At 48.6% G+C, this 20661-nt stretch overlaps 1 protein-coding gene across 3 annotated transcripts; it reads left to right on the forward strand.

The window, feature by feature from the left end:
- The first annotated feature begins 6857 nt into the window (after window positions 1–6857).
- LKAAEAR1 (LKAAEAR motif containing 1) lies at window positions 6858–20408 on the forward strand. 3 transcript variants are annotated; one of them, XM_078862475.1, is made up of 6 exons: window positions 6858–7018; window positions 9263–9330; window positions 10777–10884; window positions 13585–13724; window positions 15984–16106; window positions 19739–20408. In XM_078862475.1, the coding sequence occupies exons 3-6, from the start codon at window positions 10779–10781 to the stop codon at window positions 19799–19801; spliced, it is 432 nt and encodes a 143-aa protein (XP_078718601.1). In that variant the 5' UTR covers window positions 6858–7018; window positions 9263–9330; window positions 10777–10778; the 3' UTR covers window positions 19802–20408. The 3 variants fall into 3 exon arrangements, with proteins under 3 accessions (XP_078718601.1, XP_078718602.1, XP_078718600.1); XM_078862476.1 differs by lacking the exon at window positions 9263–9330 and having other exon boundaries at window positions 13588–13724; XM_078862474.1 differs by lacking the exon at window positions 9263–9330 and having other exon boundaries at window positions 6861–7018.
- The last annotated feature ends 253 nt before the right edge of the window (window positions 20409–20661 follow it).

Genomic DNA, 20661 nt, shown 5'->3' on the forward strand with positions numbered 1-20661 from the left:
CTGCGGTCGGAATGCAAACAAAAAACACAACTCTGATAATGGTAATGATATGCACTGTCCTTGAAATTGATTGGTCCACACCCGAGACAGCTTTTCTTAGAACCAAGTCTCACATGGTGTTGGACCAGATGACGCCAAAAGGCGCAGATAAAAAGGTAAAAAAACAATTATCATATTTTGCTACTGGCAATTTCCAATGGTGAATAATGAGTGTCGTTGTGGAAACTATAATTAATACAATACAAAAAGAAGACGTCTCTTTCACAAATGCGTCTCTCCACATAAAAATAAATACACGTATTCCTTCCACAACTTATCAGCCGCACGGCCTTCTGTGAGTGTATAGCTTTCGCAGCATTGGACCGGTTTCGATATCCAGTGTCTCATCGGCAGTTGTTTTCAAACAATGACAAACGCGTCCTCTTATCCGCCTTCAGCTGCTCATAAGAGGAGTCACCTGGAAGTGGTCGCCATTGGGCGCTAAACTCATGCTATGATCCGCTCATATGCATGCGCATGTGCAAGACTTTGTCAATCCGCTACCGGATGAAGTCTGCCTCTCGCTTTCCGGATCGTGGTAGTTATTTCAACTATACATCACCACGCTGGTCAATGCGGGTTGGTAGGGGCATATATGTATACAGGGCGACCAACAATGGATGTTGTTGTTGACCACGTAGATCAGCTTTTAGCCGTGGATAATTTCGATAAGTTCAGGATCTCTTCTCGCGGACAATAGGATTGGAATTCCCGTCAACAACGAGTCTGCATTGTCCGCCAAGTGCACTGCCCACCACACCAATGCTGGAATTAGAACATGAGTTGTCTTCTCCGTGAGCCCCTTTCAATCTCAGCCGCGTAAAGTGAATGCATTCCCCCGAGACCCGAGTTATACCTGAGAATCGCGGCTTCCGTTTGCGCCGTGCGTGCGCGTGTGTTTTCATCGCCCCCGCAGAACACTAGGTGTGTGTGTGATTTGCATTCACAAACGCTTCAGCTCTCATTTCACGGGAGAGTCTGCCTTTGACAGACAGGTGAACGAATGCATTAGAGAAGACGTGCACTTATAGTTGATATTTGGAAGGGTTTGAAAGAGTAGAAGGCACGTCGTGAACCGCGATGATGACGTGAGTGGCAGCCAGGAATAGAACGCATCCAATCAGGACGGAGCTCGTGTGCAGGTGTTTGCCTTTGCAGATAGATTGACACAATCGCACGGATTGCCAGAGTTGGCAGCGGCGGCTTGGATAGGACTTCATCCAGCAGTAGATTGGACCATGGCTGATGATGAGGTTTGAGATGTTGAGAAATGAGCGGGGAGATGGTACCTGGGATTGCCCCGATATTATTATATCGTACGATGTGATGTGATATTAATGTTAACGATGTGAGTTTCTCATAACTGTCTAAATATGACGCTTTAATGATACGAGAAACCCACGCGTCTTTGTGTACGTGACCGTCCCTCGCTCCAGCCAGCCAGCCAGCCAAACGTGTTTCTAAATACGACACTGTAGTATGATTGTTTGTGTGCGTTGGTGAGATAATCATCTTCATCCCCTACGGGACACTTATTCCTGTCCTTTGGCAACAAATGTTGAGCCTCGCCCCAAGAGAAGCTGATGGCTGCCACCAGCTCCTCCATCACGTGGGTCTAGGTTCTCCCAGATGTGGTTCTCCATCTTAGTGCAATTTTTGGTTAGGGGCCGTCCATAAATGACGTCACGCGATTTTGGACGATTCCCCCCCCCCCCCTCTTCGCCACACGGCGTCACAAAAAGTCAGACCCCCCCTAAAATATGACGTCACAAAGCTCTGCCCCCCCTCCCCAAAAAAATAAAACATGCTTCAAATCGCTTTAAACTATTGTCATTGTAGTGCGTATTTAATGTGGCGCTGCACTCTGATGTTGTAGGAAAAAACATTTATTAAAAAGTCTATTTAATTAAGAAGGACGTCTTCTTGGTTCGAGAAGACAGTTTGCTCTCCACCTGAGGACGGCTGCTTGCGTTGTGGCCGAAACGTCGTGAGAATTATTTTATTATGTTTTATTTTTATTGTTTTATTACTTCCCTTCTACGTGACTTTACCGAAAGAACCAAGAAGATGAATCCCTGCAGTCACGAAAGAAGCTTTAAATCGAAATTTAAGAAGGACGTGTTGTCTATATTTATTTAAAGTTGCGCATTTTGATGTGACGGCACATTTCTCAAACCCCCCCCCCCCTCTCGTCACAAATGCCTGACCCCCCCCCCCTCCCTAGATGCGTGACGTCATTTATGGACGGCCCCTTACACAGTCCCGGTACATTCCGAGAACACGACCGAGCCATGTGTGCATTGCTGCACTCTGAAGGCCAGCATGGCACGTGGTGACTTCAACTGACGTTCACCCAACAAACACAGTCGCGCCTGGCATAACGACTCCGTTTATTGCCACTTTACGATCCGTAACGCTCGTAACGACGCACGCAGATGTCAGTTACGCAAGACTGTTTACATTCTACAAAGAACAACAAATAACAACGGCCTGGCAGTTGTGGCTCGGAAATCGTCTCGGAAAGCCCTCGTTGAATAGGTAATAGCAATCTATTTACATCTGTAATATTGAACAGGTAATAACAATCTATATACATCTGTAATATTGAACAGGTAATAACAATCTATTTACATCTGTAATATTGAACAGATAATAACAATCTATTTACATCTGTGATATTGAACAGGTAATCGCAATCTATTTACATCTGTGATATTGAACAGGTAATAACAATCTATTTACATCTGTGATATTGAACAGGTAATAACAATCTATTTACATCTGTAATATTGAACAGGTAATAACAATCTATTTACATCTGTAATATTGAACAGGTAATAGCAATCTATTTACATCTGTAATATTGAATAGGTAATAACAATCTATTTACATCTGTAATATTGAACAGGTAATAACAATCTATTTACATCTGTAATATTGAACAGGTAATAACAATCTATTTACATCTGTAATATTGAACAGGTAATAACAATCTATTTACATCTGTAATATTGAACAGGTATAAACAATCTTTTTACATCTGTAATATTGAACAGGTAATAACAATCTATATACATCTGTAATATTGAATAGGTAATAGCAATCTATTTACATCTGTAAAATTGAATAGGTAATAGCAATCTATTTACATCTGTAATATTGAATAGGTAATAACAATCTATTTACATCTGTCATCACTGCGCTTTTTGCATACATAAACTTTTTTCGGGAAATAACATAAAATATAAAAAATGAGCCTCGTTACTCGCAATATAACAACAATATTATGCAAACTAGACGAAACGGTTGTCGTGGGCCATCAGTTTTTTTAAAGCTCCATGGGGAGGGAGGGGGGGGGTTGACCATACTTCACCACGCCGATCAGTGCGGGTTGGTGAAAGTGGGGTTGGGGGGGGTAGCACGGGTTCTGATTTCACTCGCTGCCGATGTTCGCCGCTGATTAGAAATCGAACTCGGGTCACGATGCGCATCACTCGCTCAGCGCGCTGACCACCGTTTTGTTGTTGTTGTTATTACCACTTCGTAGTGCGATACAATCGTAGTGGTAGTGGCATCGCGAGAGAGCCCGCAGATTGTTGTCCTTCCCTCCGCAACCTCCGATGAGCACGGTTTTCGACGTACGGTGCGAAAGAAGTTCAACACGTACGCACACCACCGTACCAGGGTGCTTAAAAAAAAGATGTAAAACTTGTGAGAATTTGCAACAACGCCACGAGAAGTCTGCCTCCGGGCTCTGGAGACCACCTGGAGAAGACCCCTGGCGCGTGTTGACTACAAGTGGGAGACTTACTATTTGGTTCTTTCGGTAAAGTGACGTAGATGTCAAATAAAATACATTAAATCACGACGTTTCGGGCGCAACACAAGCGTCCGTCATCAGGTAGGACAACCACAGCAAGAAACAACTGCTGAAGTGGGCAAAAGGCTGCTGTGACAAGAGGTTATATAGTAAGAGAGGGGGGGGGCAAGGAGGGAGAGATAGAGAGGGGGGGGCAAGGGGGGAGAGATAGAGAGGGGGGGGCAAGGGGGGATAGATAGAGATAGAGAGGGGGGGCAAGGGGGGAGAGATAGAGAGGGGGGGCAAGGGGGGAGAGATAGAGAGGGGGGGGAGGGGGGAGAGAGAGAGAGGGGGGGAAGGGGGGAGAGATAGAGAGGGGGGGGGAGGGGGGAGAGAGAGAGAGGGGGGGCACGGGGGAGAGATAGAGAGGGGGGGGCAAGGGGGGAGAGATAGAGAGGGGGGGGAGGGGGGAGAGAGAGAGAGGGGGGGAAGGGGGGAGAGATAGAGAGGGGGGGGGAGGGGGGAGAGAGAGAGAGGGGGGGCACGGGGGAGAGATAGAGAGGGGGGGGCAAGGGGGGAGAGATAGAGAGGGGGGGGAGGGGGGAGAGAGAGAGAGGGGGGCACGGGGGAGAGATAGAGAGGGGGGGGGCAAGGGGGGAGAGATAGAGAGGGGGGCAAGGGGGAAGAGATAGAGAGGGGGGCAAGGGGGAAGAGATAGAGAGGGGGGGAAGGGGGGAGAGATAGAGAAGGGGGGGGAAGAGGGGAGAGAGAAAGAGGGGGGGCACGGGGGGAGAGATAGAGAGGGGGGGCAAGGGGGGAGAGATAGAGAGGGGGGGGCAAGGGGGGAGAGATAGAGAGGGGGGGAAGGGGGGAGAGATAGAGAGGGGGGGGCAAGGGGGGAGAGATAGAGAGGGGGGGCAAGGGGGAAGAGATAGAGAGGGGGGCAAGGGGGAAGAGATAGAGAAGGGGGGAAGGGGGGAGAGATAGAGAGAGGGGGGGGGGCAAGGGGGGAGAGATAGAGAGGGGGGGCAAGGGGGGAGAGATAGAGAGGGGGGCAAGGGGGAAGAGATAGAGAGGGGGGGAAGGGGGGAGAGATAGAAAGGGGGGGGAGGGGGGAGAGAGAGAGAGGGGGGGCACGGGGGAGAGATAGAGAGGGGGGGGCAAGGAGGAAGAGATAGAGAGGGGGGGGCAAGGGGGAAGAGATAGAGAGGGGGGCAAGGGGGAAGAGATAGAGAGGGGGGGCAAGGGGGGAGAGATAGAGAGGGGGGGCAAGGGGGGAGAGATAGAGAGGGGGGGCAAGGGGGGAGAGATAGAGAGAGGGGGGGGAGCCAGGGGGGGAGATAGAGAGGGGGGGCAAGGAGGGAGAGATAGAGAGGGGGGGGCAAGGGGGGAGAGATAGAGAGGGGGGGGGCAAGGGGGAGAGATAGAGAGGGGGGGGCAAGGGGGGAGAGATAGAGAGGGGGGGTGCAAGGGGGGAAAGATAGAGAGGGGGGGCAAGGGGGGAGAGATAGAGAGAGGGGGGGCAAGGGGGGAAAGATAGAGAGGGGGGGCAAGGGGGGAGAGATAGAGAGAGGGGGGGCAAGGGGGGAAAGATAGAGAGGGGAGGCAAGGGGGGAGAGATAGAGAGAGGGGGGGGCAAGGGGGGAAAGATAGAGAGGGGGGGCAAGGGGGGAGAGATAGAGAGGGGGGGCAAGGGGGGAGAGATAGAGAGGGGGGGCAAGGAGGGAGAGATAGAGAGGAGGGGCAAGGGGGGAGAGATAGAGAGAGGGGGGGGCAAGGGGGGAAAGATAGAGAGGGGGGGCAAGGGGGGAGAGATAGAGAGGGGGGGCAAGGGGGGAGAGATAGAGAGGGGGGGCAAGGGGGGAGAGATAGAGGGGGGGGCAAGGGGGGAGAGATTGAGAGGGGGGGGGCAAGGGGGAGAGATAGAGAGGGGGGGGCAAGGGGGAAAAGATAGAGAGGGGGGGCAAGGGGGGAGAGATAGAGAGGGGGGGCAAGGGGGGAGAGATAGAGAGGGGGGGGGCAAGGGGGAGAGATAGAGAGGGGGGGGCAAGGGGGGAAAGATAGAGAGGGGGGGCAAGGGGGGAGAGATAGAGAGGAAGGGCAAGGGGGGAGAGATAGAGAGGGGGGGCAAGGGGGGAGAGATAGAGAGGGGGGGGCAAGGGGGGAGAGACAGAGAGGGGGGGGGGGCAAGGGGGAGAGATAGAGAGGGGGGGGCAAGGGGGGAAAGATAGAGAGGGGGGGCAAGGGGGGAGAGATAGAGAGAGGGGGGGCAAGGGGGGAGAGATAGAGAGGGGGGGCAAGGAGGGAGAGATAGAGAGGGGGGGCAAGGGGGGAGAGATAGAGAGGGGGGGGCAAGGGGGGAGAGATAGAGAGGGGGGGTGCAAGGGGGGATAGATAGAGAGGGGGGGTGCAAGGGGGGAGAGATAGAGAGGGGGGTGCAAGGGGGGAAAGATAGAGAGGGGGGGCAAGGGGGGAAAGATAGAGAGGGGGGGGGGGGGCAAGGGGGGAAAGATAGAGAGGGGGGGCAAGGGGGGAGAGATAGAGAGGGGGGGCAAGGGGGGAAAGATAGAGAGGGGGGGCAAGGGGGGAGAGATAGAGAGGGGGGGGCAAGGGGGGACAGGTAGAGAAGGGGGGGCAAGGGGGGAGAGATAGAGAGGGGGGGGGGTAGGGGGGTGCTGCGAGAGCGTTTAGGAGACGGGGGGGGGGAGGCTGGGAGTGGGAGGCTGAAGAAACTGGAGATGCGGAGATTTAATTTAATTTATTTTTCTACCTACGTGACTTTACCGAAAAAACCAAAGAGTTTTAGCAGCGATTAACATCACATTTGTCATCACGCTACAGTGCATTGCCCGTTCATTTCCCATTCAAAACGATAGCGCCATACACACATAAATATATATAAAAACACACTTCGAAGCACCCTGTCTGTGTGAGACCCGTGTTGCCACGGCCCCCCCCCCACACACACAGCCCACACAGCCCCCAGAGCCCCCCACCACCGTGTAAAGAGCGGTGCGTGCGTTGTTACCCCAGGCAACACGCGGCAGGCACACAACGCTGAAGCCGTCACAGCGACACGCGGTGCAGTGAAGGGTGGGAGCGGACTGACCCTCCTCTGTCTCTCTCTCCTGTTGTTGTTGTTGTTGTCGTGCCACTCGTCGGCAGAGATCTGACCTCATAGTAAGTCCGCCGACATTGTTGTTGTTATTGTTAAATGGTCACGAGTTGCTGTTGTACCACGCGTGATCCATTTACAGATAACCCACCCTTACAAATGCCTTCCTCTTTCGCTCGCTTCACAACCCACCGATTGAATCGGCGCGCGTGTCATTGTGAAAGCTGTGGCTTCCGTATCTTGAACCGCAGGTTGCTGTTGTTGTTTTATTTCTTCAACTGATGTAACATTGAGTGTGTTGCATTGATCCTCGTGGGAGTAGCTGTAAGGAGGCTTTGAGATCCCCACGTGCTGCTTTGTATCCGCAGTCCTCTGACAATTACGTGGTGGGGTGGCTATAAATGGATCAATCTGTGCACGTACATTCACGGATTGTCCGTGTGTCGTGGTAGTGGAACCCGTTGTGTGTGTGTGTGGTGTGTGTGTGTGGTGTGTGTGTGTGCGGTGTGTGTGTCCGGTGTGTGTGTGCGTGGTGTGTGTGTGTGCGGTGTGTGTGGTGTGTGTGTGTGTGTGGTGTGTGCGGTGTCTGTGTGGTGTGTGTGTGGGGTGTGTGTGTGTGGTGTGTGCGGTGTCTGTGTGGTGTGTGTGGTGTGTGTGTGTGGGGTGTGTGTGTGTGCGGTGTGTGTGTCTGGTGTGTGTGCGGTGTGTGTGGTGTGTGTGCGGTGTGTGTGTGGTGTGTGTGTGTGGTGTGTGTGTGCGGTGTGTGGTGTGTGCGGTGTCTGTGTGGTGTGTGGTGTGTGTGTGTGGTGTGTGCGGTGTCTGTGTGGTGTGTGTGTGTGGGTGGTGTGTGGTGTGTGTGTGTGTGCGGTGTGTGTGTGTGGTGTGTGTGTGCGGTGTGTGTGTGTGGTGTGTGCGGTGTCTGTGTGGTGTGTGTGTGTGTGGTGTGTGTGTGTGGTGTGTGTGTGGTATGTGTGGTGTGTGTGTGTGGTGTGTGTGCTGTGTGTGGTGTGTGTGTGTGCGCGATGTGATAGCAGGAGTAATCTTTCACAATATGTGCTGCTTATAAGAACGGGTGTCCTTTCTTTACGACATTTAATTTGCTTTTAAGGTTCTTTCTATAACCTCGAGGTGGACATGGTAAACACATTTAAAAATAGGCTACTGTTTATTCGTGAATATTTTAAACAACACGAAGATATATGTTTTAAAACGCAAACTTGTATTATTATTATTTCCCTGTACATGCGTACAATTCGTGTTATTCCGATACGATGTTTCGGATAGTTTGGTAGGAAACCTACAACTCAGCTCTGTAGTGCCAGGATGGGGGGTGGGGGTGAGGGGGGGGCTGGAGGGGGGGGCTGGAGGGGGGTGAATCCCCCCTGCTGACAGCCCCCCCCTCCACTCTAATCTGTCAGAGTCGCGTCAGTAGCATGAAGCGAAGGGCGTAGCAGCCTCTACTCATTGACACTCGGTGAGATCCCTGGCAGGACTCATAGCGGATAAAATCAGAACGCATCGTGACTCAAGCTCATTGGCGTTCAGATTTGCCACGGTGGCGAGATGTTAACTACCTCGCTTGGTTTACAGGAGGTCGTGGGATCGATCCCGACCCTGACGCCTGCTGTATATTTGGAGTTTGCATGTCTCTCTCTCCCCGTGGTCGCGTGGATTTTTCTCCTGGTCCTCCGGTTTTTCCCTCCACATTTATAATCAACATGCAATGAGAGTATTTGGCTGCTACAAATTCCCACGTGATAAGCCACTTCGTTGAGCTATCATTTGTGGCCGGGTCGCTTCTGAAAAAGAGCTCCATAGTTTAAGTGGGCCCTTACCTGGTAAAATATAAAATAAATAGTTTAAGATTTGTTTAAAGTTTGTTAAATGTCCGTTATGTTGTACCCCCCCCTCCCCCCGAGTTTGATTATGACCGAATATGGAGTCCTCTTTAAGCAAGCTATTAAATACCTCTCTGGCCGCTCTTATGTGCTGTGAACAAGGTCCATTGCCCAAAACGTCGCCTATTACTGTATAGACTGTTTATGTTTAAGGCCACAGTCTTATTCCCTGAATGTGTTGAGTTTGTGTTGTTATTGTGCATACGGTACCACTGCCAACGCAGCAGCAGCAGCATCACCAAATAATTTCTTTCAAAAAGCTATCAATATCTCTGCTCGTTGTCATGTTGTTACTGCTTGTAAAATGTGACATTTTGCTCAAGGCAATGGAAATTATGTGAATGCCAAATCGCGCTGTGGGTAATTTGACCTGTGATCTGCGCCGTGTGCTTGTGGCCTCATTCTATCCAGTCATTTCGTGCGCTTCGTTGGAGCAACCTCCCTGCCCACACGGTCGCAGCAGGCCGAACGTTACCCGGGTAACCCTCGTGTCACGGACTCCGTGTCCTTTTCGTGCATTAAAAACAAACCACAATAAGAGCCTCGTTTGAATTAAATGAATGCAAGTCAAGCCACCACGATCCGTGTTTATTGTTATCATCTGCATCATAATCATCGTCGTCGTCGGAGAAACTTTGGGAAAAATGTATGAGGGAGGGACAATTTTGGTAATTGGCTTTTAAATATCTGAGCAGGTTAGTGTGTGAGACGTTATTGGAAATGCTTTTATTGAACCGTGAGGACAAGGTAAAGGTTCGTTACAATTAATTAATATTTCAGAAAAAAATGTACTGCTTGCGTGTCCAAATCAACAACTTACATTAAGGTCTGGCCCATTGATTAACGGCTTTTGAGGTAACGATTAAATACACACGAACATTTCTGCTTTGATGAAATACAATTACACCGCCATTACATTGTTGGTTTGATCGCGGGTTTTTATCCTTATATACACTTCAAGACGTTGAGTATCGTGGGTTGGTGAGGAGGGGCCTAAGACCAGTTGAGATGTCACTCACCACTGATGTGAGCCCTGGCCTGGAATTCAACTCAGGCTGATGGGTTCATAGTTCATAGGACGGGGGGGGGGGGGCTGGGGAGTCTGGTTCAGATGACACTGCTGATGTTAGCCCTGGCCTGGAATTCAACTCAGGCTGCTGGGTTCATAGTTCATAGGACGGGGGGGGGGGCTGGGGAGTCTGGTTCAGATGACACCGCTGATGTTAGCCCTGGCCTGGAATTCAACTCAGGCTGCTGGGTTCATAGTTCATAGGACGGGGGGGGGGGCTGGGGAGTCTGGTTCAGATGACACCGCTGATGTTAGCCCTGGCCTGGAATTCAACTCAGGCTGCTGGGTTCATAGTTCACAGGACGGGGGGGGGGGGCTGGCGAGTCTGGTTCAGATGACACCGCTGATGTTCTCCCTGCGCCGTGCCAGTTGTGGGGTTTGTCTCACCGCCACTCTTCACACTGGTCAGCGCAAGTCGGTGAAGGGGAGCTCAGAGAACCGGTTCAGGTGTTGCTTGTCGCTAATAGCCGTAGACGGAAATCAAACTCAAACCCCTCCGATTAGCACGGTTGGCTACGTACAGTGCGAAAGAAGTTCAACATACGTGCATGGATACAGAGCGCATTGCACAAACCACGACGCCACTGCTCCATCCAACAAGACGAGTGGAAAGCAACACGTTAAGCTGTGGCAAACTGGGCCACTTCACCGGATTAGTGGCTTGAAATGTATTTCTATGGGACCAGGAGACTGGGTTTCATGCTGTCTTTACATAAACAAGGATTTGGGTTGAAGCGATGTCATGATGAACAACTATTTTTTTGCCCAACGATCCTTGTTGTGCCAAAGCATAAAATGTTGGGTTGCCTGTCACGTGAACATATTCCACTGCTGTGTGTCTGTATGTTCCTACCAGACATGGAGACGAAAGAGGAGGCTGCTGATGCAGAGAAAGGAGCTGAAGGGAAGGAGATTGCCACGAGCCAGACTCCCGATACACAGAGTGCAGTCACAAGGACTTCAGGTTCGCCGAATGAGTAGAGCCGGACAATGCCATTATTCAAGCAATCGACTACTCCAGATTTCACCATTGGTACCTCATTTGCCAGTAAAAAATATGATCATTGGTTTTTTACCCTTTTATCTGGCAACAAAACTGACACCTTTTTTACGAGGAGTCATGTTTGCATAGACCACAATACCTGCAGTCATAATGCAAACAAAAAACATAACTCTGATAATGTATGCACTGTCCTTGAAGTTGATTAGTTCACACCCGAAGACAGCTTTCCTTAGAGCCTAGTCTCACATGGGTTGGACCAGATGACGCCAAAAGGCGCACAACTCAAAGACAATGCACCATCAGAGTATGAAAGCTCGGGGTAAGCATTTACACCATTGGTACCTCATTTGCCAGTAAAAAATATGATAATTGTTTTTTTACCCTTTTATCTGGCAACAAAACTGACACCTTTTTTTATCAACTTCAAGGACAGTGCATACATTATCAGAGTTATGTTTTTTGTTTGCATTATGACTGCAGGTATTGTGGTCTATGCAAATATGACTCCTCGTAAAAAAGGTGTCAGTTTTGTTGCCAGATACTCGAGATTTGTTTTGGTTCAATTACTCGTCTAATCTCATAGCATGAAAACAGTTGTAAAATGTCTCACGTCTTTTCCCACGTTTGGATGGGAGATGATAAGCGAGGCTTGGTGATGTCATCGGCATCATACACCACATCACACCACACTTCTAGAGGGTTTCTTGCTTTTCGGAGGCAGGATTTTGGGGGGCAGGGGGGGGGCACAATTTTTTAAAGAGCCCTGTTACTTGACCACAAAAAGTAGCCAACAATAATTTGAGTCGATTAACCGACTCATTTTCTCAGCTCTACTACTTAGCACCAAAATAATAGGACTACTGGCGTGGAATGGTGGCGCATTGGTTAGCACACCACACCATGAATCTGGTCACCTGAGTTTAATTCCCACCTCTGGCGATTGAGATCTAAACTGGCCCAGGGTACCTCCTTCGCCAACTCGCACTGACCAGCATGATGAAGTGTGGTAAGAAAAAAAACCCACTCGGATCATCAATAGGGTGTGTGATGTCTTTCACCTAGCAATAGTGGGTGGATGAAGGGTTGTACGTTACATTATAACAGAACCCTCGGGTTCATTCTGGGACTCCTTCAGCTAGCATTTCGATCCCTTTGTGCCACCCAGCCACCTCAATTAAGGCATCGGAATGGTTTTCCGTGAGCTTTTTGCACAGACTCAACGCATTGATTGCCGTCAAAGGCACTGCCAAATAAAGTGATGAGACAAGATGGGTAATGATGATGATGAGCGAGCATCGCCGCTGTTATCGTTACATGTGCAAGCATGTGCGTCGTGTGTATACAAGAGTGTATGTGCTTCGTGTAGCGGTTAGCACGCTGCGCTATGAACCCGGCGACCCGAGTTCGATTTCCGTTCATGGAACAACACCGGTGACGATTATCTGAACTGGTCCTGGGCCTCCCCGTAGGTCGACTCAGCCTTAAATGAGTGTCTGGTGCTGTGTGTCAGTTCTGGAAAGACAAAGGCGGCTGGGTGCGGTTTTGGCTTGACCACCCAGCTTCGTGTACCATGCTGGCCTTCCTGGGTGCTCGCTAATTAAGTTCTTATCCCAACATATTCTTTGGTTCTTTCGGTAAAGTCACGTAGAAAAAAAAAAGTGAATAAAATATGTTTATTAAAATAACTGTAGCCTTGTTCTTAATTCGAGTGAATGTACTTCGAATCTATAATGTAGACTGTAGCCTGGTTATTAAGTTTGGTGAGTGTACTGGCAGTCTATAATGTAGACTGTAGCAATGGTTCTTAACCTCGGTGAGTGTACTGGCAGTCGATAATGTAGACTTTTTATTTTATTTTTTATCACTTTATTTCCTGCAGTCACGAAAGTTTTAAGTCAAAACTTACCCCAACAGTCGGTTAAAAAAGTCTTACAGGGGAGACATTTGTCTATGTGTATGTAGGCCTACTTATTCCTGTGTGTTTGTGTGCTGTGCGTTCCTATGGGGACCCACCCCGGGACCCATCCCCTCATGTGCCTTCATTAGTGCTTACTACTCGCTAACAGCACTTGCCCCAACAGTCTGTTAAGGCTATACAGGGGATCTTTGTCTTTGGAGTTGGTGGTAGTGATCATAGGTGCGCCACGCTAGCAGCTCTTGTCCCAACAGTCTGTTAAGGCTATACAGGGGATCTTTGTCTTTGGTGGTGTTGGTGGTGGTGTTGGTGGTGGTGGTGTTGGTGGTGGTGGTGGTGGTGTTGGTGTTGGTGGTGGTGTTGGTGGTGGTGTTGGTGGTGTTGGTGGTGTTGGTGGTGGTGTTGGTGGTGTTGGTGGTGGTGTTGGTGGTGGTGGTGGTGTTGGTGGTGGTGTTGGTGGTGGTGTTGGTGGTGGTGTTGGTGGTGGTGGTGTTGGTGGTGGTGGTGGTGTTGGTGTTGGTGGTGGTGTTGGTGGTGGTGTTGGTGTTGGTGGTGGTGTTGGTGGTGTTGGTGGTGGTGTTGGTGGTGGTGGTGGTGTTGGTGGTGGTGTTGGTGGTGGTGTTGGTGGTGGTGTTGGTGGTGGTGTTGGTGGTGTTGGTGGTGGTGTTGTTGGTGGTGGTGTTGGTGTTGGTGGTGGTGGTGATGATGGGTGGTGGTGGATCTTCGCCTCTTGTCTGTGGACGCAGCAGGCACGCGCCACCGCGCGCCGTCTCGCCCTGGAGCTCCGAGTGCGGCGGAGCGGCAGGCGCGTCTCATCGGGCAGCTCAAAGCGGCCGAGGCCAGGGCTCGCATCCGCGCCCTGCGCCTCCACTACCAGCGCATCCGCGTGCGTTGCTTGCAACTGACCCCCTGGGGGGGGGGGGGGCCCCGCCCCCCGCCCCCCGCCCCCGTCGACTTCACAACTCCGGCGTCGCATTCTGTGCCATTGACGCGTGCGGCAGCGAGCGCCAATGTCGAGGTCCCCGGTGGCGTTAGCGACGTTATCAGTCGAAGTTATCAGCTCAGAGGGTGCGGCGATCGGTCAGGGTGGGGGTGGGGGGGCCAACATTTGATTTGTCTCTCACGGTCACACCGAGGCTATGTATCACGGCTCCTCTTACCGAATCACATCATGACATAAGTGTTTGTTCTTTTACACGTATCTCATGGTTGTTGTCAAGGGGGCCCCAACTTGGACCTTTGGCACCGGGTGTATGGGGGAGGGTCAAGGCACCCCCTGCCCCTGTGCTAGTTACGCTACTGGGAGGTCTGCTGAACGATGACTCATGCCGCGGGCCCACGAGCCCTGGGGAAGGGAAGCAAGCCGACCCGTCTCACGAACCGGACAAATTGGCTCGGCCCGAATTCCCGCACAGTGGCGAGATGGTAACTTGTTTTTGTTTATTTTACCAAGTAAGGCCCGACTGAGCTGTACGGCTCTTGATTAGAAGTGGCCTGGCCACAAATGATAGTTCGATGAGGTGACTTATCGTGTGGAAATGTATAGCAGCCAAATACTCTAAGACGCATGTTTGTAAATGTGGAGGGGAAAAAATCGGAGGACCCGGAGAAAAATCCACGTGACCACGCAGAGAGAGACACGCAAACTCCAAATATACAGCAGATGTCAGGGACAGGATCGAACCCACGACCCCCTGTATACCAGGCGAGGTAGTTAACATCTCCCCACCGTGGCACCGTGTATTAAACATACCATGCAGTAATGTATTTTTTTAAACTTTGCTGGGTTTAAGTCATTCGTTTATTTTTTCTTTGGTTCCATTTTATTATTTTGTATTTAAGAATATTGTAATCAGACGATAAAAGAAACAAATCAAGCGTGCTTGTTCCTATTCTAAATATCACGTTGCACTTCATGAATTGTTTAGATGTTTTTTTTTTAAATATACATTCATAGAATTTACAGTGCTTATGCCATCCCGGCCTGTAAACTCACGACACATTGGGCAACCCCGTGCTCTGACAGGGGATCTTTTGCTACCGCCAATTGTGTGCATAGCAGCAGATAAGCACCGTGGTTACATCTCAAACACTTACTGGCAAACAGCAGCTGTTGTTGTCCTGTACAAAGTATAAAGGTCGAGGAATTCCCTCCAGAGGTGGACGGGTGATCGAGGGATTTTACGTCCAGCGCAGACGGAGTTCAACATACAAAATAAACCACGAGATCGATACATCAGCACTCCTAAGATCCTGGAATTTAAATCCAGAATTTAGCCATTCATTAAATATATGTCACTGTGTAACAATACAAACATGTTGTTCCTGGGTACTAAGTGTTATTTCCTAATTGCTTATCTCTCAAAAGTACAGAAAGTGGCTATTATTCCCCACAAACCTTGCTTTTGTGACCAGGACAGTGATATTTTGAAATGTACATATTTTCAATGAGAAAATGGGCAAATTTGTGTCTTTCATTAACGTAAAGTCCCGGTCACAAAAGCAAAGTTTGCGGGGAATAATAGCCATTTCCTATACGTTTTAGGCATATGCAATTAAAAATAACACTTAGTACCCAGGAATAAAAATTGTGTTACATCGTGAATTATCAAACTGAAACTTTTGTCAACAACTCTGCGTTAATTGTATATCTATCTCTCTAATAGGTGACGTTTCTGGCAGTGGCCCTTCTTCATTGCATGTAAATAGCACGCCGTGTGCGATGAAAGGCCAACGCCTGAATGTGTTGAGTATCATGTGGGATTGTGTGCACTACTGCCAATGCAGTATCACCAAATATTTGGTATAATCATAATGAGTTCATTAATGTAGCAGGGTGATGGTCAAAGCTGAGTTATCAAGAATACATTCACTTCATTCAATTCATGCCAGTTCTGAAAATTAAACATTTCAGTTTGACACGTGTTGTACGCCCCTTTGCGGAACATATGAAAGGCATATCCTTCGTGTGGAGCAAAGAGAGTTTGTTGAAGTGACTTCAGGAGTAGTTTTGTGAAATAATATTCCAGGACCACGACTCTCACCGTGACAGTTTTGAATGGCACCGTTGGAATGAGCGTTGCTTGGGGGAATGTTTCAAAGTGTTCCTTCGGCAGCTGTCAGAATTCCATGTTTTCATCGGCAGGCGAACGAGATCAACCACCTTGTCGCCAGCCAGCCGACAGCCACGAAAGCGATGCGCCTGGAGGCCCTGCTACCAACCAAACCGAGCTCTCCAGAGCCTCCTGATCCGCTCGATAAGCTGCAGGTAACCGATGTTTCACACGAGCAGACGTGCGCCTTTGAGAGTCAAGTCATCTGTAACTGAGTGGGTGCGTTGTCTTGCTGTAAAACTTGTTACGTCCTCCAAAGTGTTCGGCTGCTTTAATTTGGCCATCCGTGCCTAAATTTATCAATGAAAAGCAACATACCAATGTGCTTCAATAAGAAGAAAGAGGAGGAGGAGGGGGAGGGAGGGAGGGAGGGAGGGAAGGAGGGAGGAGGTGGGTTCGTGAAGGGGAAGCCCCTGGACCAGTTCAAATGTCACTCGCCCCTGATGGGACTTGTAGCACAACGCATTAAATACTGTGCCACCACCGCTCCATCCCATTAATGTTAATGGAACACCACAATTCTATTTTGAGTGTTTGGCTGCTGTACATTTCCACAACAATAATTTCGTTGAGCTATCAGCGGTGGCCAGGTCGCTTCTGAATAAGAGCTATATAGTTCAGTGGGCCCTTACCTGGTAAATAAAAAAAATAGTTTAGTTTTCTAATTTATAGTCTATTCAATACAAAAGCCTTGAGATCTAATCAATTAATGTTCATTTTAATGATAAAAATAAATCCGTCACCACCTCAGCGGCAAACACTGACGGATCAAAATAAATTACAACCGAGCACAAAATAAAGTGCAACCGTGCCCAACGGACAGCGTAAGAAAAGTAATTAGCGATTAAAAGTAATAAGCAAAAAAGCGAGGGAGAAGGTTTGCCCCCTTTTTAAATTTGGGGTCGAGATGTCCCCAGAAAAAATTACTTCAGTAATTTGAAATTCAGAAATGGCTTTTAGTTACTCCTTACTTCCCGGGCACAAAAGTGTATTCGTGACCCAGTGCAATAATAGACGCTAGCTGAATAAACAATGCCTGTCTTTACACACAGTCGGCAAGCACACCAATGTAATGTGTGCCCAGTCGGACATTATTACTCAACCATTACCACGTGTTAGAATGCGGGGCAATGTGACCTGGCATGGTTGTCCTCAGTCTAAAATAAGTACCGTACTCTGCAGCACTCAGTGCACCGGGCGTATTAACTCCGGCAACGATTGTAATTACCGGCGAGACGTCGTATTCGAATCGTGAATGATGTGGGCTTACTCTCTCCAACGCATCGGTGTGTTGAACGAATAACGAGTTGGCACGTTTCGTTTACGCGACAACCCTTACTAACGACGCGTTTATATTTACGCGACCTCACCCAAAAAAACCTCCATTGTGGATAATATTGGTCGCGAAAGCCTGCTGATACGTGTTGAACTGACTCGGGCAATTTGGAGAGACGTAGCCAGGCATGAGAGTGGTCTTGCCCACACCATCACATTGTTTTTTTTATATCGATGTCAACAGGTGCTCGCGAATAACCGTTGCCCCAAGAGTCGATAATGTCGATAGACTCTTTGGTTCTTTCGGTAAAGTCACGTAGAAATAAAATACATTTAATAATCGAATGCGACGTTTCGATTGCAACACAAGCAACCGTCATCAGGTAAGAATAAATGAGAAAACAAACCTAGTAAACTTAGAAATATAATGCAATACAACACAGAGAGTCGGCTAACACAAGTCATTCATAATAAACGTTTTTGGGTCAGATCGCGTTAGTTATAAATGTGTCGTAACCCTCCACCACCCGACATGGCCAATCAGCAAAAAAAGTGTTGCTGGATGCAATTAGCAGCGAAACGTCATACTCAAATACTGTAAATGTTGTGGTTTCACTCTTCAATACACCGGTGGGCTAAAGCAGTGAACTATTTGTCTTTTGTCAACGTGACACTTTTTTTGCTGATTGGCCGTGTCGGGTGGTGGAGGGTTACGACACATTTATAAATAACGCGATCTAACCCAAACACGTTTATTATGAATAATATTGGTTGCGAAAGCCTAGGTGTTAAACTAACTCAAGTCAACACCCTACCTGGTTCATTACGTTCTTCCATAGATTGTTCAATTTGAGAGAGAGACAAAACACAGACACAGAGACACATAGACACACAAGCAGAGAGAGACACACACATAGATACAGTATATCTCTAGGCTACGGTTTATTTTATATATTTCTTAGTGCATTTTTGATTTTCTTTGTGCTCGCTAATGCTTCACAACCGAAACTCGTCGCTAATGATCGATCTGTCGTTCGCAATCATATCTCATGTGTAGAGGGGGCTGAAGATGGAGCGTAATCGCTGCGACCATCCGTGTTCATCACGATCAGAAGTGCGTGTTGTGGTATTGATGAGCGAGATGTGGAATGGCCATAACGTAAAAACTTGACCAGACGACCACTACTCACGAGCCTAATGTGAACAGACAGCAGCACCGCTCGTTGTTATGTTCCTGTGCTTGCCTATCATAAACAATATATATTACATAAGGAAGTAAATACACGCAATTTTGATGGAAAAACGGTCTAACAACACCCATGACTGGGAGGTCCTCACGCTCTATTGGATTGGCAAAAGACCGTTTATTAGAATTGGCTATGCAAAGGCTTGCAGAGTCTGAAGGCTTTTGTTAAGAGGCTGTTTGCTTGGATTGTTGACCACTGATCATTGTGATCTTGGGAGAAAACCTGCGCTCAATGGGCGGTGACCGGGCCTCCTCCTGTGTGGCCCCCAGACTGTGACAATCACTTCCACCAGCCATTTGGTCCAAGCTGAGTTTCTCGCTGCTGCTTCCAATCACACCTTAAGACATCATCTGTTGTTGAAGGTCTTTTGACTTAACCTTGGGTTTTTTTTTATTTTATTTCACGGATGTTCCTATCACTAGACTGCATGCTTTTATTGGGGTAACAGTTATTTTCCTGATATATATTTATATTTTACCTCTGTACAGAACTTTGCAACCTTTGCGTGAAAGGTGGTTTAAAAGTGTAAAAAATATTATTAGTATTATATAAATATCTTAATATAGGTCCTAAACCCACTGCATGTACAGATATACAAATATATATTTATAACTAAAAATTAACGTTTCCTGTCTCAATCAATCTTGTATGAAGGGACTGGGTAAACAAATTGGAAATTTGAGTGGAAATACATTATTTCATACTGTATTGTACTTATTTCTACCTCTGTATGTTCAAATTATATTTAGTTTAATTTCACCGCACCCCCTCTGTGGTAGACGTCCTCTCGTCTGTGTTCTCTCCCTTGGCTGGCACTCCACAGTTAATCTTGATCACTTCTAGCGGTGTGTCCTACCCATGCCCGCTTACTTTTGTTAAGAGTCAAAACCACGTCTCTAGCTTGCATATGTTTTCTGCCTCACGTGTTCCTCGTCCTGTCTCTCATTGTAAATCCCAAGCATGCATCTCTCCGTGCTTTTTGCACACCTTTCATGTTTAGTTACATTTTGCGACCTTAATAATGACAATTTTTCACCAAAATTGCGTCTATTTACTTCCCTATGTCATACGTCGTATGATAGACAAACATAGGAACATAAACACGAGGAACAGACAAACGTGCATAAAGAATAAGGCTTTAAGTCAGTGTTACAGCATTCCCTGCGAGGGTATATGCATCCAAAGGTGACACTGTTTATTACGAATAAGTGCAAAATCATTTTCTGAACTATGATATTAAATGTGACTTGTTTTGTTGTCCACAGAGGTTTCGGATCGAGCAAATATTGGAAGACGAACAGGGACTGACCACGAAGCGGACCATTTAACCGGGGGATTAATCACTGAGATGATCTGCTATCGACTGCCATGTCTCCCTCTGGCAGTGCCGCAACTTCTCTCGCGGGCAGACAGCAGTATAAAATGCTCGTCGACACGGAGAAGGCCAGCCTGTTTGCACGTCTGTGCCTTGCTCGACGTCTTAAATGCAGTATACGTTTATGATTTACATCGAAAGAGAGGGAGCACGCCTCCGACATAAAGCACTGAGCTCTCCATGCAGTAAGCCTGACGAATATTTGTGTCGGTGTTTTATTTCCCCCCTCCCCCCATCATTGACACTCGCCACCCCTCTATCACTGAAGTTGTTTTGTCCAGCGGCCGCCCAAGTAGCAGCTCCACAAAGCGCAGCGGCGCCGCATCCTCTCTCTCAAATTGTCGCCCGTTCGCCCCCTCGTCGCAGAGGCTCACAGTCTCGAACCCTACGGCCGCTGCGGGTGTCTGTCGCGAAGTTACCGCACGTCGTGTCACCTCTAGAGTGGACGTTAAATATCCCGCGACGTTGTTGGCAAGAGTAGGCCACCGTGTTCTGGCGTTATGGTACAAAAAATTGTCAAATTTTAATGGAGTACGTGTACACCGCAAATGACTCAATTTTGTAATACATACTCTTTGGTTCTTTCGGTGAAGTCACGTAGATAGAAAATGTAATACTGGTAGGAACCTCCTGGTTACACCAGCCCACAGGGGATTATTGTGTCCGTCCATCGTGCAGGGAGTGGCTGGGTGGGGAGGGAGTGGCTGGGTGGGGAGGGGAAGGTGGGGAGGGGCTGGGTGGGGAGGATGGGACTTGGTGGGGGGTGGGAGGGGTGGGGCTGGGTGGGGAGGGGCTGGTCACCCCGTGGTGCCC

Source organism: Lampetra fluviatilis, chromosome 14, assembly GCF_964198595.1.
Source record: "Lampetra fluviatilis chromosome 14, kcLamFluv1.1, whole genome shotgun sequence".
Taxonomy (NCBI): domain Eukaryota; kingdom Metazoa; phylum Chordata; class Hyperoartia; order Petromyzontiformes; family Petromyzontidae; genus Lampetra; species Lampetra fluviatilis.